This window comes from Triticum aestivum, chromosome 6B (genome assembly GCF_018294505.1).
Source record: "Triticum aestivum cultivar Chinese Spring chromosome 6B, IWGSC CS RefSeq v2.1, whole genome shotgun sequence".
Taxonomy (NCBI): Eukaryota; Viridiplantae; Streptophyta; class Magnoliopsida; order Poales; family Poaceae; genus Triticum; species Triticum aestivum.
This window is the reverse complement of record NC_057810.1, coordinates 234,993,508-235,009,098: the sequence shown is the minus strand read 5'-3', so window position 1 is coordinate 235,009,098 and position 15,591 is coordinate 234,993,508. Positions and strand designations below refer to the sequence as shown.

Genomic DNA, 15,591 nt, shown 5'->3' with positions numbered 1-15,591 from the left:
CAATAAAAATGTCAAGGATAGCCTTTACCATGCTTATTTTGCAAGTCTACATGTTGCTGTTTCAAAACAGAAAGTTTATTCCTATTGCAAAATTTCCCGAGAAAAGTCAGAATGTGATAAAATGTTGAAACTTTTTGCACAAGAAGCTCTGATAAATTTTCTACAGTGTGTTAATTTTTCATAATTTTTGGAGTTAAATAAGTTTTGATACTCTTGCATTCTTTACAAACTGTACTATTTTGGTCGATTGCTGTTATGTTTGCATTGTTTGCATATGTTTATTTGTTTAATGATTCTATTTGAGGATAGGAGTATTAAATATGCAGAGGCATTTAGTATGCAATGTTGAATAATAATTTTAGTGATTTGCTACATTAGAGAATGATAAGGTTTTTGCATTGGTTTATACTATCTCACGAATTCTTGTTGAGTTTTGTGTGGGTGAAGTTTTTAAGATTTAGGGAAACTGTGATATAAACAGAATTAAGGAGACACAAAATCTCAAGCTTGGGGATGCCCAAGGCATCCCAAGATAATATTTCAAGAAGTCTCAAGCATCTAAGCTTGGGGATACCCTGGTAGGCATCCCACCTTTCTTCATCAACAATTATCGGTTAGTATCGATTGAGCCTAAGTTTTTGTTTCTTCACATGAGTTGTGCTATTATTGGAATGCCATTTTGTTTTGTTTTGCTTGCTATTTTAATAAAATATTTACATCTGAAAGTTTTTAAATAATAGAGAGTCCCCACTTAGCTACCTATTCACTTAACTACTCGCTTGATCTTCACTTATATCTTTTTGGAGTAGTTAGTCATTTGCTCGAGTGCTTCACTTATATCTTTTGAGCACAGTGTGCTTTAGTAGTTTTGAAGAAATTCTCTCAAGCTTCACTTAAATTATTTTGAGAGAAAGAAAAATTTTATGCTCATTGTCTTCACTTATATTTGCTTGCGCTATCAAAAGCAACATATGAAACTAGTCCCAAAGTGATAGATATCCAAGGAGGATATAATAAAAAGTTTCATGAAGATCATTGGACAAAATAAACTTGATTCTTTGTAATAGTTTTGAGATATGATGATAGTGATATGTGAGTCATGTTGATGAGTAATTATGCTTTAGTAAGAATATTGGTGTTAAGGTTTGTGATTCCCCGTGCAAGCATGAAAGTCAATGATTATGCAATGAAATTATATCCTACTTGTGATGCATTATTCGGTGTTAGTTATGCTTAATGCTCGCTTATGTGATTTTTCGTTTCTTGGTTGGTTGCCTCTCAATCTTTTGCTAGCCTCCACTTGTACTAAGTATGATTACTACTTGTGCATCCAAAACTCTTTAAACCAGTTTTGCCATATGAGTCCACCATACCTACCTATATGCAATATTCTTTTGCCGTTCTAAGCAAATTTGTATGTGCCATCTATAATTTTCAAAATAAATTTCTCTTTTGTGTGCTCGTACCGCTCATGAAACGGTGGGGGTGGCTAATATATTTCCATGCTAGATGTGTTATTCTCAAGATGAGTGTGTATTCACTTGTCATTGCACGAGAGTAAGGCAAAGGTATTAGGGATGCCCAGTCCCGAAATGAAAAAAAAGAATTTACTTTATGTTGTCAAATAATAAATTCCTTGGAAAGTGTTGGTATGGAAGGCTGCCGTGGATACGGTTAGCCATGGAAAGTGAAAGTATGGTGGCAAAGGGAATAAACTTTATTTTCTGTTTGGGAGCCGCCTATGATATATCTAGCATGGAAAGTATTGGGAACTACTCGATCATTTTTGTTGACAGGAAAAGCATGCCACCCAAAATGTTTTATATCTATCTTTTTTACTTTGAGCTCTGGCACCTCTATAAATCCCTACTTCCCTCCGCGAAGGGCCTTTACTTTATGCAATTTTTTATTTTTTTACTTGAGTCTCCACCTTCTCTTATAAAGCACCAACTGAGGGGCACTATGATCGTACTTGAGCATTGGGTGTAGCTAATATGCGAGTGTGTTCCATGAATGGATCAATGATTGAGCATAATGGGCTAGGGATAACTGGCTTTAGTGTTGATATTTTGAAAGACATGGTTGCTTGTTGATATACTTGAGTATTAAAGTCCTCATGTCAAAACTAGACTATTGATTTGAACCATATAAAAGTCCAATTGGCCATGCTATAAAGGAAAGAATATGTGATGAACATGTTAGGCAATATTCCACATAAAAAAACATTTTTGATCATTTACCTACTCAAGGACGAGTAGGAATTAAGCTTGGGGATGCTGATACGTCTCCAACGTATCTATAATTTCTGCTTGGTCCATGCTATTATATTATCATTCTTGGATGTTTTACAATCGTTTTATAGCAACTTTATATCATTTTTGGGAGTAACCTATTGACATCTTTCCCTCATAATAAAGCACGAGTTGAGTTTGTCGGGTTCACCGTCGCGTCATTTTTGCAAAATAGTCCTTCCTATTTTTGGTATTCAACCCGCAGTCATACTCATAATTCAGCCCGAACCGGTACGAGGAGAGAAAAGAAAAAAATTAGCCCAGCCTAAACCGGCACAGCCTCCCGATCCTATCTAGAGGTGCAGCGCGCCGACGGAGATCTCCCTTTCCGTGGATGGTGGCGCAATCAACGGCGCTCAAGCGAGGGCTGGGATGCAGGCAACACGAAGGCAATGGGAGTAGGTAGGAGCTCGAGGGGCACGACAATGGACGTGGCAGGGCGGATCCGGGGAGGAGGAGGCCGGAGTCGAGGCGGGCCACGCCATGGGAGGAGGCCGGAGCTCGAGGGGCATGGGAAAGGGTGCGGCGGGGCGGATCCGGCGAGGAGAGACCGGAGTGGAGGTGGGGGCACGCCATGGGAGGCGAGCAAAGCTTTGGGCAGCACCATCCATGGTGGTTGCTACCTGCGGGAGAAGAGGAGAGAGATTTTGAGAGAGAGAGAGACAGGAGAAAAGAGAGAGGGAAGGGAGAGGAAGGAGAGATGGCCGGAGGCGTGGTCAATGGCAAAGGTCCGGCGGCGCGCGGGGATGGACCAGGATGCATCAATCCCTGCGAATCTGAGATGCCTCCCCATGCCAATGTCGCGTCGCATCCCCTTGCGCCCGCGTTCCGCCCACCCCTCGCCTTCCTCTGCTCGAGGCCTCCCCACCTTGCCTCACTGCTCTCTGGCCGTCATTGATGTGCAACTCCTCCGACTCGTGTCCTCATGCGGCCGCGGCCGCCGGCCTAGAGCTCGAAGACTCAGCTATGTCTCTATGGGCAAACTTCTACTCGGTTTTTTCCTAGGAGGCGAGAGGTGCGCCCCTCATCCATCTGATAATTACTTATAGTGTCATACTTTGAGCAGCTACTGGATTTGAACTTGAAATCTTTCCACTGTCTATGCCAAGTCACCAGCAAAAAGAAAAATCTTTCTGCTAATCCTGATTGCATGAAGGTTTGGAGGAGACCGTCAATTGGTATTGCCGGTCCACCGGGAGGCGACTTCCCACTGGTCACCAAGGGGGGCCATCATGTTCCTGAAACTATTCATCGAGCTAGTTGATTAATTTTCCCATGCTATTCACATGAAATAGCATTAGTCCAATTCATTTGATTTTGTAGGCAGGGGGAGCTCAATAGCAATATTTATGATTTTGCAAGTAAGATGTCATACAACTGAGTATGTTGTTCTGACTAAACGATATGAGTGTTCTGCACAAATATTTCTCATGTTCAACTAATAATGAGCATCTGCTCTACTCTCATGTTACATTAATCAATATTTCGAACTGATGCATCTGAGGGTCTGATAACCTATGATAAAATATTGAAATTATGGACATGTTGATAGTTGGTTATCATTTATCAAGCAAAGAGATAGTTTCGTAAAATGTTATTGGTTATCGCAAGAAGTTGATTCATTTACATGCATAGTAAGAAAGTGGCACAGACTGATTTTGTATATACCAAATTTGCTTGCATGCTTTTATAGTCGTTTCCTACATATGGAGGGATGTGCATGATCTTTTTTCTAAGGTCATGTAATATTTCCAGGTAGCTGCTCTTGCTAAGATCCATGGCTTGCGTACTATATATCTATAGTTCCTTTTTCTTTCCTTCGTTCCAGACTTGATCAGGGTAGCTACTCAGTATTTTAAAAATTTGTATAACATGACACTGAGGTTGTATCTATGGCACCCGGCTCAGAGAAACCGGAACACCCCGTATTCCAGCCCATAGATCGAGGAGAAGTCTCTGTAATACGACACTGCTTGACATAGAACAAATCAACTCTTATTACAAGAATAATAGTACAAGGGTCTGATGTTACAAAGAAGCACATCAGCACGGCGACACTACGCCTGTGATACTACCCTTGCTCTATGCTAGCAGCGGAACAACTCGAAGCAGCGGAATACTTCTAGCAGCGGAACAACGACGAAGGTGGTGAACTCCACTCCGCAGGGACTCTGGCTGGGACACGATCTAGCTCGCACGCACGGAAACCTTGACAAGCAATCAAGCAATCACGACATCACCTGCAATCTCGCATGACACGCCAGGTCAGTACATTGAATGTACTTGCAAGCTCACAACAACCAAAAGCATCAAGGCAAGACAATAACATAGCATTAAACATGTTAATCAAATTAATAGCTACCATGATGAAGCAACTAATAATCACGATATGAACTATTAGCATACTGATAAGCCATCATCTCATATCTCAAGTACCACATGAACCATCTCACACTTGGCTAACCGGCTAAGCAATATACCATCTCGATCACCTCGTGACCAAAACAAAACGGTGATCACTCACGGATCACAAATGGAACCACACTGGGTTCAACGGGTTACCTCGTAACCGAACGGTGATCATTCACAGATCACAAACGGAACATCCACATGATCACCTCGTGACCACATCACAAACTGAATGATCCTTCTCAAGATCATCCCAACATCATCATCATCATCCTGCCAAACTGTTACAGCTCACAATATCAACATATACATCACCTATAAGTCATTCCGTCATGTGACTGTTGATCAAACGGTGTGACCTAGTACGAACTTATGCCCATGACCGAGGACACGGCTATCGATAGATTAAACACACACACTCTGCAGAGGTAGCACACTTTACCCACACCACAGAACCCATGGCCTTGCCCTCCCATTCGGGTGGACCAACGGCGTTCTGACAAAACTGATCTACTGCCATGATACTCTCACGGCCACTCCGACCGACACCCCTTTTGGGTTCAGTCCTGGGTGGCCCCGTGCCTACCAAAGGCATCAACGGCCACCGTCGTGGCAAAATAGAAACGGTCCCAAACAGGGACAAAAAGGCGCCTAACAACAACTACGGGCACACAAGGTTATGTATGCTTACCGGGCCAGGGTACCGCACGCCCATAACCTTCCCTCATTGGAGGCACCGGCGAGAGGCACGACAATAGACCGCATTAGGGCCTCCCCATAAAAGGCAAATGTGGTTGCACTGGAAAAGCCCGGTTCGGTGGCACCTGGCCAACTTAATGACGAAATTTATCCCCAAAAATATAACTGTGATCATTGATACTCCAATATCAACTATCAAACTGTAATCCTAGTCATAGCAATATCCAACAAATAATCTAAAGCATACCATCATCATATTAAAATACTCTGAGGATAGCATAACACTTCTATCATGATGAATCCGAAAACAATAATCCTACTACTCCAATAATAAGAGCAAAGCTATCCAACTAAGATCCACATGTAAACATCATCTCCAAAATTAATACTCCAAGCAACAGTAACAAAACATCAACTAGCATCATGAAAATAATCATACTAACCACTAATAATCCAAAGGCAGCATGACATCCAAAGTAATACTCCAAAATATAATAACAGATATCATCATGAAAACAATAATATCAACCACTAATACCCCAATGGCAACACGATACTCATCAACTGCAAACATAACTCCTAGTAATCCAAACAATAGCATGGCAACAACAAGATCAAAATAATACTCCAAGCAAATGCCGTGCACAAAGTCATGTAGCTAAAGCAATATTTTAAACATGTTCAAATAGATTAAACCATGTCACTACATTACAGTGATGCAAATGGAGGGTGTGGCTTGCCTGGGGTGGAAGAAATCACCGGGAGAAAGTGCGAGAAGCTCGCGGAACGAATCGCCGGAAATCTTTCTCTCTCAGAGGGGGCTGAATAAGGGCAAGGGCATAATGGTCATTTTCAGAATTTCGAAACATGGAGAAAATGATTCCATCATAACAGGCTCGACGAAACGAAGACATGGGCTTTGGAGTCACTTGATTTGGAGCTATGGGTAAAAAGATATGAAGGGTTGAAGACTAGGGACCAATTTGTAAAACATTTATTCACAGACAGGCCCCTGGCGGCTGAACTGAAAGCGCACTTGGCGGAAATACGTTTTCTTTAAGGGAAAGCGCACTTTCAGCCGCAGTTAAACAGAAATAGGCTTTCCATCATCGAAAATGCATTCTGTAAACTTCGCTTCCACTTATCCGGCGTGGCAATCGGGCCCGAGGCTTAAGTCGCTGACAAGCGGGTCCTGCGGGGTCCACGCACTTGGTGAACTCCCTCCTCCCGCCTCCATCGTCTTCCTCACGACGGCGTGACAGAAGGGCGAGGCAGGGCGCGGCCGACGCTGGCCCCGGCGCCTCGGGCCAGCCCTGGTGGAGCTTGGACCACCAGTGGGCTAGGGTTGACACCACACACCCGCCTCGGTGGTGCACGGGCGATGAGGAAGCCCGGAGCGAGCAATGGAGTGGCCGCGGCGGACGGAGGCTCGGTCGGGACTGAAGACGAGGCTATGGTGGAGGAACGGGAGCGACAGTGCTCGGGAGGGATTAACCGGAGTTGAGGGACTCCACCGGAGTTGGAATGGGGAGCGGAGGAGCTCGGCAAAGAGTGAATTTAGGAGGGCAGGGGCGGAGGCCATGGCGGCCATTTGAGGGCAGGAGAGCTCCTCGAGCTTGTTTGAGAGGACGGGGCGCTACTGGGAGTGATGTAGGACTGCTGGAGCGCTCGGAGGGCTCGGGGGAGGTCTTAAATAGGCGGCGGAGGAGGGGGTCGAGCTGGACTCGCCATCGACGCGTGGCCGGAGCCACGGACACGTGTGCACGCGCATGAGCTCAGGGTTAGGCGACGAGAGGGAACAGGAGGGAGAGCTCACGGGGAAGAGGCGGCCAAGGGAGCGCAGGGAGGAAGAAGACGGCGAGCTCGGAGCCAAAATCCCGCTGTTCGCCTGTGGGCACGTGGTGGCTTGTGTCGGTGAGGAAGAGGACGGAGGGGGAGAGGGGTCCATGGGAACGTCGGCAACGAGGTGAAGCCAAGGGACATGCTCACGCGCGTGAAGACAACAAGTGGGGAGCGGACTAAGCAGAAACGACGCCCTGCACGCGGCCACTACGCACAGAGCACGTGCACATGCACGCCATTGTCGTAGTCACCACGCGAACAGGAGAATTAAATGCTTTAAAACACCCAAAACGTTGTCTAGATGATAGTCCTTCCACGATAGAGCATTTATGAGGCCATGGATAGATCTGGGGTGCTACTGTTAAATGGTAACTAAGCTCTGAAGTTTACTTCATCAAACTTGGCAGAGCACTGCTGATCAACAGGAAACTGATTGGGTCAAATGGTGTTGTCTGGGATGATTAAATACGAAAGGACTATGATCCTGGAGGTTTTGGAGCATAATGGATCCCAAACTAATATAGTTGCTGTGTAACCCCAAAATTGGTCCAGAATCAAGATTTGGATGATGAACTCACATGGAGTGATGGAATGGGATGAATTTTGGCAAAACCTCATGATATGGACATATAAAGACTCTGTAAAAAGATCATACCAAATGGACAAGCCAAAATGGCACTTGCTTCACAAGCATCAATTCTGTCCAGAAACTTGGAATAATTTTGGTGATCAAATTGCTCAATGAAATGATTCCAAATTGGGTAGAGAGATGTTTTATGGGTATAAAACTGATCTGGTAATTTATCAGAAGTTTTGAAGCAATAGAAAATACACTTGCTTCACAACATGAAAATATTGCCAAAATCAAAGATTTGCTCCTGTGCTCACATAGATGACTGTATGGGGCTGCAAATGGGAGGAGGGGGTTAATACGAGCACATTAAGGAGTGTGCAAAATTTAAACTCATTTGGATACTCCTAGCTAGTACTTCCTTCACAAAGCCTTCTGTCTGACAAAAACTTTGAAAAATCACTAAGGAAGATTGGCTAGGAAAATAAAGTTGAACTTGTGTATGAAGTAATTATTTTGATATATAAGCATGCCCAAAAATCTTGGGAGCCACTAGGAAAATATAAATGACACTTCCTTCACAAAGTGCCATTCAGGGCAGAATAGAAAATGGAATATTGGGGAATTATTTTGAACTGGCCATGGAAATGTTTGGGCATATTTGAGCAATATATGACCCAAGGGAATTATGAGAATTATTTGGGGATTTTTGGATGGACAGAAATATAGGTTGCTTCACAACCTACGGTAGATAGGGTTATTCCTTTAATAGAAAAAGGAATATTCCCTAGAAAAAGAGTTTAGGGTTTGGTCAAGGAGTGAAGTGACATGGTCTTGGCAAGGTTTCTAGAATGATGAGCCACTTGGGAGGGGGAATGAGGATGATTTCCTAGGTGGCAAGGCCATAGAACCACTCCAAAAGGAAAAACAGAGCAAAAACCAAATAAATCAAAAGAAAAAGAAAAGGGCCAAAAACCAGGCTGTTACAACTCTTACCCCCTTAAAGAAATCTCGTCCTAGAGATTTAATTGCTCAGGGAACAAGTACGACTTGAAGACACAGTTTCCAACTCGGGTATCCTTTTTCCATTATTTATTGTTCCCCCAAGAATTTCGAATGATCAACTTACCTTGCTCTAGGGTGGTTTGCTTCACCATTCCCAAATTCTGACGGGTTTTTGCTCACATACCAAATCCTTTTGCTGACGCAACTTTTCTCATATCTGCGGTGATATCCAATGGATCTGAGCATAAATTTTTTACTTTGGTCATGAAAACATTTTTACTACTGCCATGGGGTTGCTTCAAAAAAATGCAGGCCTTCTGGTTGCAATAAATGATGAGAATCATGGCCATTCTCCTGATGGGATCTTACTGCTCATAGGTGGTACTGATTTATCTTGATTTATTTCTTTGGCTCGAGCATGAGCTATGTACCAAAGATTCGACTGCCTTCTATCGTGAGCAATATAATGGTGAATGGAGTTATAGCTGTGTCATATCTCAAATATTTACAACTTGAGACTGGCCCGATAGGGGGCTGACGGACAAATGCTTTTCCTGATAGACTGACCGTGTACTTGGTTCCATCGGTGAGTACACCGGGTCTGAGCTGATTGTTCGGCTTTTGATTTTTCTCATGTGGTCGATATATCCACATGTGGTAATAGGCTGTGATATGCTTTAACACTGCCTTTGCGGTCAAACCGTGGAGGTTGCAAAGAAATCTTGGATCTGATAGAACAGACGTGGATATTCCACACTAATCCTTTTAAGCGGGTCAGCGGGATATGCAAATCCTTGTAAATAGAGTAGGCCGCTGAGAGTATGCCTTCGTGGATCCATATGGGATTATGGCCTGCAACTGACTTGGGTATCTGGACCCTGATGGTCGTGCAAAAATTATCATACCTTTGCTGTCAGTCTCACCCTTTAATGGTCATGATTTTATTTGTTGGGATACCTTACTGAAATAACTTGGCCACATCTGTCCTTGATTCTTCGTATGACCATGGACGTGATTAGTGCAATATTTTGACATTATTCCTTGTGCTTGTTTTCTGACTCGGGTCCGCACACATACGACATATATTCGGGGTTTGTAGTTGTACGGAGCTCATTGTTGAGGCCAATCATACAAGAAGGTGACAAGGTTTTATGATATCTCCTTATCAGTTGTGTGAATAATGACCTTGATGACCATTGACAAGACTGTTGATTCTGTGATGTCATCTCCAGATCTTGTCAATCCTTGTAATTCATGAGATGTATCTCTGCTCATCTTCCTTTGTCTGACTCATGAGGTTGTGGGATCCTTACTTTCCTTAGGTATATCTGTTGGATCCTTGCTGTATCTCGTATGAGTGACTGATATGACCGGGGATGCATGCTCACCATATATAAGAAGGATATGCCACCGAACACTCGATTTCTGAAGAAGACTATGCCTTGACTGATTTGTGCTTCTGGCCAAAATGTTGTGAGTCTGATTCTTGAGAGGTACTGCCATACATTGGCAACTCATCATATAATCTCTGAGGATGGTACAATATTGTGGTACTGATGCGGACTGGGTGGCTTACGAGAGAAGCCATCCGAGTAGCTTGCTGAGGAAGACTTGTTAACTTCTGCTCAAATCTTTTGTCTGGTTATCGTGCAGAAGAAGGCTTTATAGCTTACACACAAAGCTTGGTCTGATTATTGTGCTGGAGAAGCCTGAGTTCCGTACTTGAGAAGCTTCTCCCCAGGTTTGATCATAAATTTCTTCCGATAGCATGTGGAAGAATACCGGGTTTCTTATATCCAAAACTTCATACTGATATGCAGACTGAAATCCATACACACACCCATAATATTCTGTGGCTGATTATTTGTATGGGAAAATTTGTTTGACTGTCTTTCTTGAGCATATCACATTCTGACTTTATTTTGGATGATAACATATTTGAAGCATCATGCATTGTTGAGCAAGAACTTTGTATATGATCCATACCTCTGTCTGAAAACACACCGTTGATCTTGCAACTGACTTGTCTTTCTGTTGGCTGGATCATAACTGATGTGAGGATTTTGCACCGATGTAGACTCGATGCTGATAGTCAATCCAATACACCATTGGTATTCTGAGCAGATATTAATGTCATAATGCAGTTGACTGGGTTGACCATAATGTCTAGCTGAGCTTCTTCCAAATATTTCACACCCTTATTGCTTCTTCGAGTCCGGTGTCAGTTGATTAGCAACTCTTTATAGGGGAAACTAATGTAACACCGGGGCCCAAAAGAAAGAAGCAAAAGAAAACTCAACTAAACAAAAGCACACAACAACAATCAATTCACACACAATCAATGTCACATATTACTGCTAGTCACACAATATGCATGCCTACTTAAGCACACAAATTTCACGGAATCTCCGGTACTACGATCTAGCATGCTGTGATGATGTGCACGAGGACGAATAAATGTGTGGAAGAATTGGTGTAAACAGCGCTACACCAAGTGCTAGCTTAGCCATGTAGTAGGACACGAAGGTCGCAACCACATTATTATCAAGCAAACGGAAAAAGATCCGTACTCGTCCAAGAAATAGGATAGCGGGGAAAAACGGAGGCTGCTGACATTGCCCTTTCTTGACAACTAAGATCATTAAGGGTTGCCAACATGACAAAATAAAAGAACGATCCATGATAGAAGCATGTCTATCACCGAAACGATAGGTGGGGCCGGAAGAAAGACATCGGCGCGATACCTGAGCACCATTATTGCAAACAGTGTCGAGATCACTTGTCATCACTCTGCTGGGACAGAAATGACACCAAACACCGAAGAACAAGCAAGAAAAGAAAATTGGAGAAATGCAGGGGCTGAGCTGTAGTGGGTCCGAACCGATGCCACCTACGCTCACCAGATAAATCGTCAGTAGCAAAATAATAAGGCTATATGCATGCTATGCAACAAACAAATGCAGCAACCAAATGCAATCAACAAGCCAGACTCTATACTACCAATTTCTACCGATTTCTACCGCTCGCGCTGACTAGGGCTTCCTACAGCTAGACCTGCTCTGATACCAAGCCTGTGGCACCTCGGCTCAGAGAAACCGGAACACCCAAGGAGAAGTCACTGGAATACGACACTGCTTGACATAGAACAAATCAGCTCTTATTACAAGAATAATAGTACAAGGGTATGATGTTACAAAGAAGCACATCAGCACGGCTTCACTACGCCTGTGATACTACACTTGCTCTATGCTAGCAGCAGAACAACTCGAAGCAGCGGAATACTTCTAGCAGCGGAACAACGACGAAGGTGGTGAACTCCACTCTGCAGGGACTCTGACTGGGACACGATCTAGCTCGCACGCACGGAAACCTTGACAAGCAATCAAGCAATCACGACATCACCTATAATCTGGCATGACACGCCAGGTCAGTACATTGAATGTACTTGCAAGCTCACAACAACCAAAAGCATCAAGGCAAGACAATAACATAGCATTAAACAGGTTAATTAAATTAACAGCTACCATGATGAAGCAACTAGTAATCACGATATGAACTATTAGCACACTGATCAGCCATCATCTCAGATCTCAAGTACCACATGAACCATCTCACACTTGGCTAACCGGCCAAGCAATATACCATCTCGATCACCTCGTGACCAAAACAAAATGGTGATCACTCATGGATCACAAACGGAACCACACCAGGTTCAAAGGGTTACCTCGTAATCGAACGGTGATCATTCATAGATCACGAACGGAATATCCACATGATCACCTCGTGACCACATAAAAAATTGAATGATCCTTCTCAAGATCATCCCAACATCATCATCATCATCATCGTGCCAAACTATTACAGCTCACAATATCAACATATACATCACCTATAAGTCATTCCATCATGTGAGTGTTGATCGAACGGTGTGACCTAGTACGAACTTATGCCCATGACCGAGGACGCAGCTATTGATAGATTAAACACACACACACACACTCTGCAGAGGTAGCGCACTTTACCCACATCATAGAACCCATGGCCTCGCCCTCCCATTCGGGTGGACTAATGGCGTTCTGACAATACCGATCTACTGCCATGACACTCTCCTGGCCACTCCGACCGACACCCCTTTTGGGTTCAGTCCTGGGTGGCCTCGTGCCTACCAAAGGCATCAACGGCCACCGTCGTGGCAAAACAGAAACGGTCCCAAACAGGGACAAAAAGGCACCTAACAACAACTACGGGCACACAAGGTTATGTCTGCTTACCGGGCCAGGCTACTGCACGCCCATAACCTTCCCTCGTTGGAGGCACCGGCGAGAGGCACGACAATAGACCGCATTAGGGCCTTCCCATAGAAGGCAAATGTGGTTGCACTGGAAAAGCCCGGTTCAGTGGCACCTGACCAACTTAATGACATAATTTATCCCCAAAAATATAACTGTGATCACCGATACTCCGATATCAACTATCAAACTATAATCCAAGTCATAGCAATATCCAACAAATAATCTAAAGCATACCATCATCATATTAAAATACTCCGAGGATAGCATAACACTTCTATCATGATGAATCTGAAAACAATAATCCTACTACTCCAATAACAAGAGCAAAGCTATCCATCTAAGATCCACATGTAAACATCATCTCTGAAATTAATAGTCCAAGCAACAGAGTAATCATGGCTTTTTCTTTACGTGAAGTAAGTGAAATATGCAATTAAGTTAAAAACGATGTTCGTGAACACCAACATATTTCTAATCAAATCAAGGTAATAAAACTAAAACACAAGAGAGCTTGCATGCAAACATCAAATATATACTCATCGATCCAACAAAAGGAAATCATTATATGCTCTGGCCACATAGCTTGGTTGCTGACAGATAGCAAGCGGAGTTGCCACCCGGCAATAGCATGATGTGAACCACACATAAACAATAGCATCAAATTTAACTAAGTAAATGTCGGAGAGATCTTGAAGTAGGAAGATGAGGTATTGCAATGGGTACGTACTAACCTGGTTCGACAACCATTGTAGTTTCCTGAATCAATTCACCAGAACCATGCTCCAACACCATATATTAGGTGTGTGGATTACATCGAACATGAACAAAGGGGAAATGATGTTGCACACATTTGCCAACATAAATATCATTGGCACGTGCTTTGCTCTATAGTTTTTCTCTTCCCTCATTTTGAACGCTGGGTTTAAACTTTAGTTCTGATGAATAATTCAATTTCGAAAATCACTTCCTACAAGCAATCAAAATACAAGCACCAAATGAGAACTAAGAAAAATATCTTACCTTCATCTTTGCATTCGAAGAAAGCGAGGCATGCCAAAATACAGAGAGGACTTGAAAATTATAGGACAACCAAGAATTGATCTGTGTAAAGGAAATACCTTCATAGAAGACTCTGATATATACCATATTCATGTCGTTTATTTAGAATAGAAAACCTGAAAATAACATGGTTTCTCCAAGTCAACTTTGTACTTTGTGAAAGAGTATTTGGACCCGAGAAAATAATCTCATACTGTAACAATTATCACTTTAAGCAATTGGATGATGTTGCGTTTAAGCGTATGAACCTCAGACAAGAAATCATTATAGGTGAAAGCAGTGCCTCACCTTGCAATGCAACAAAGAACAACATGAATAAAATAATCTATAACTCTTGGCAAAAGAAAAAAGACGAATCAATGACCCGTGTTTCAACCATGGCTACTGTATATGGAGGAGGGGAATGAGGAAGGAGAAGCTAGACAGTGGAGATTATATGGAAGCGAGAGTAAAGAGGAGTGTGAATCGATAGTGTAACTGACCACCGCTGAACACATCGATTGCCATTATTGGCCTCTTGTAACCGCGCTTCAGTTACTGAATCGACGAAGTTGAATCGACAGCGGACAGTCCGGTGGCCCGGGCATCGCCTCGTGGCATCGCCGGGAAGGCCACCCGGTCGCCCGCCAACCCATGGCAAAGCGTGCGACGGCTGGATCCCCTGGCAGAGACCGCACTCGACTAGATCCTGGAAGACGGCGCTTCGGCTGTATCGAGCGCCCACCCATTGTTCATTCCCGAGCAAAAAGTTTTTTGGCGGTGGGCTGAAGCAGCCCAGTTTAAGACCGAAGCGCAGTGATTATATATGTGGGCTGACTGAAGCGACGCAGTTTACCAGAGACCTCGGTTTTTAATTCTGGAGCAGCAACCCCTTAGGACAGTTGGGCTCAGCTTAATGATTTTTGTTATACACAATAGATCCGACAGCCAAAACTGACCAGATCAGGAAAATGGACGGCCAGAAATGCAAATGACGTGAGGGGATGGGATTAGGCTCAATTTTAATGTCCTAAATGAGTGTTTATTCACTTGTCATTGCACGAAAGTAAGGCAAAGGTATTAGGGATGCCCAGTCCCGAAATGAAAAAAATGAATTTACTTTATGTTGTCAAATAATAAATTCCTTGGAAAGTGTTGGTATGGAAGGCACCCGTGGATACGGTTAGCCATGGAAAGTGAAAGTATGGTGGAAAAGGGAATAAACTTTATTTTTTGTTTGGGAACCGCCTATGATATATCTAGCATGGAAAGTATTGGGAACTACTCGATTGTTTTCGTTGACAGGAAAAGCATGCCACCCAAAATGTTTTATCTCTATTTTTTTGCTTTGAGATCTCGCACCTCTATAAATCCCTACTCCCCTCCGTGAGGGGCCTTTCTATTTACTTTATGCAATTTTTATTTTTTTACTTGAGTCTCCATC

At 43.3% G+C, this 15,591-nt stretch overlaps 1 protein-coding gene across 1 annotated transcript; it reads left to right on the top strand.

Annotated features, from left to right (window-relative positions):
- The first annotated feature begins 2,991 nt into the window (after positions 1-2,991).
- On the top strand, positions 2,992-3,533 carry LOC123139127 (uncharacterized). The gene is made up of 2 exons (XM_044558924.1): positions 2,992-3,181; positions 3,448-3,533. Exons 1-2 carry the CDS (start codon positions 2,992-2,994, stop codon positions 3,531-3,533), a joined length of 276 nt encoding a protein of 91 aa, XP_044414859.1.
- The last annotated feature ends 12,058 nt before the right edge of the window (positions 3,534-15,591 follow it).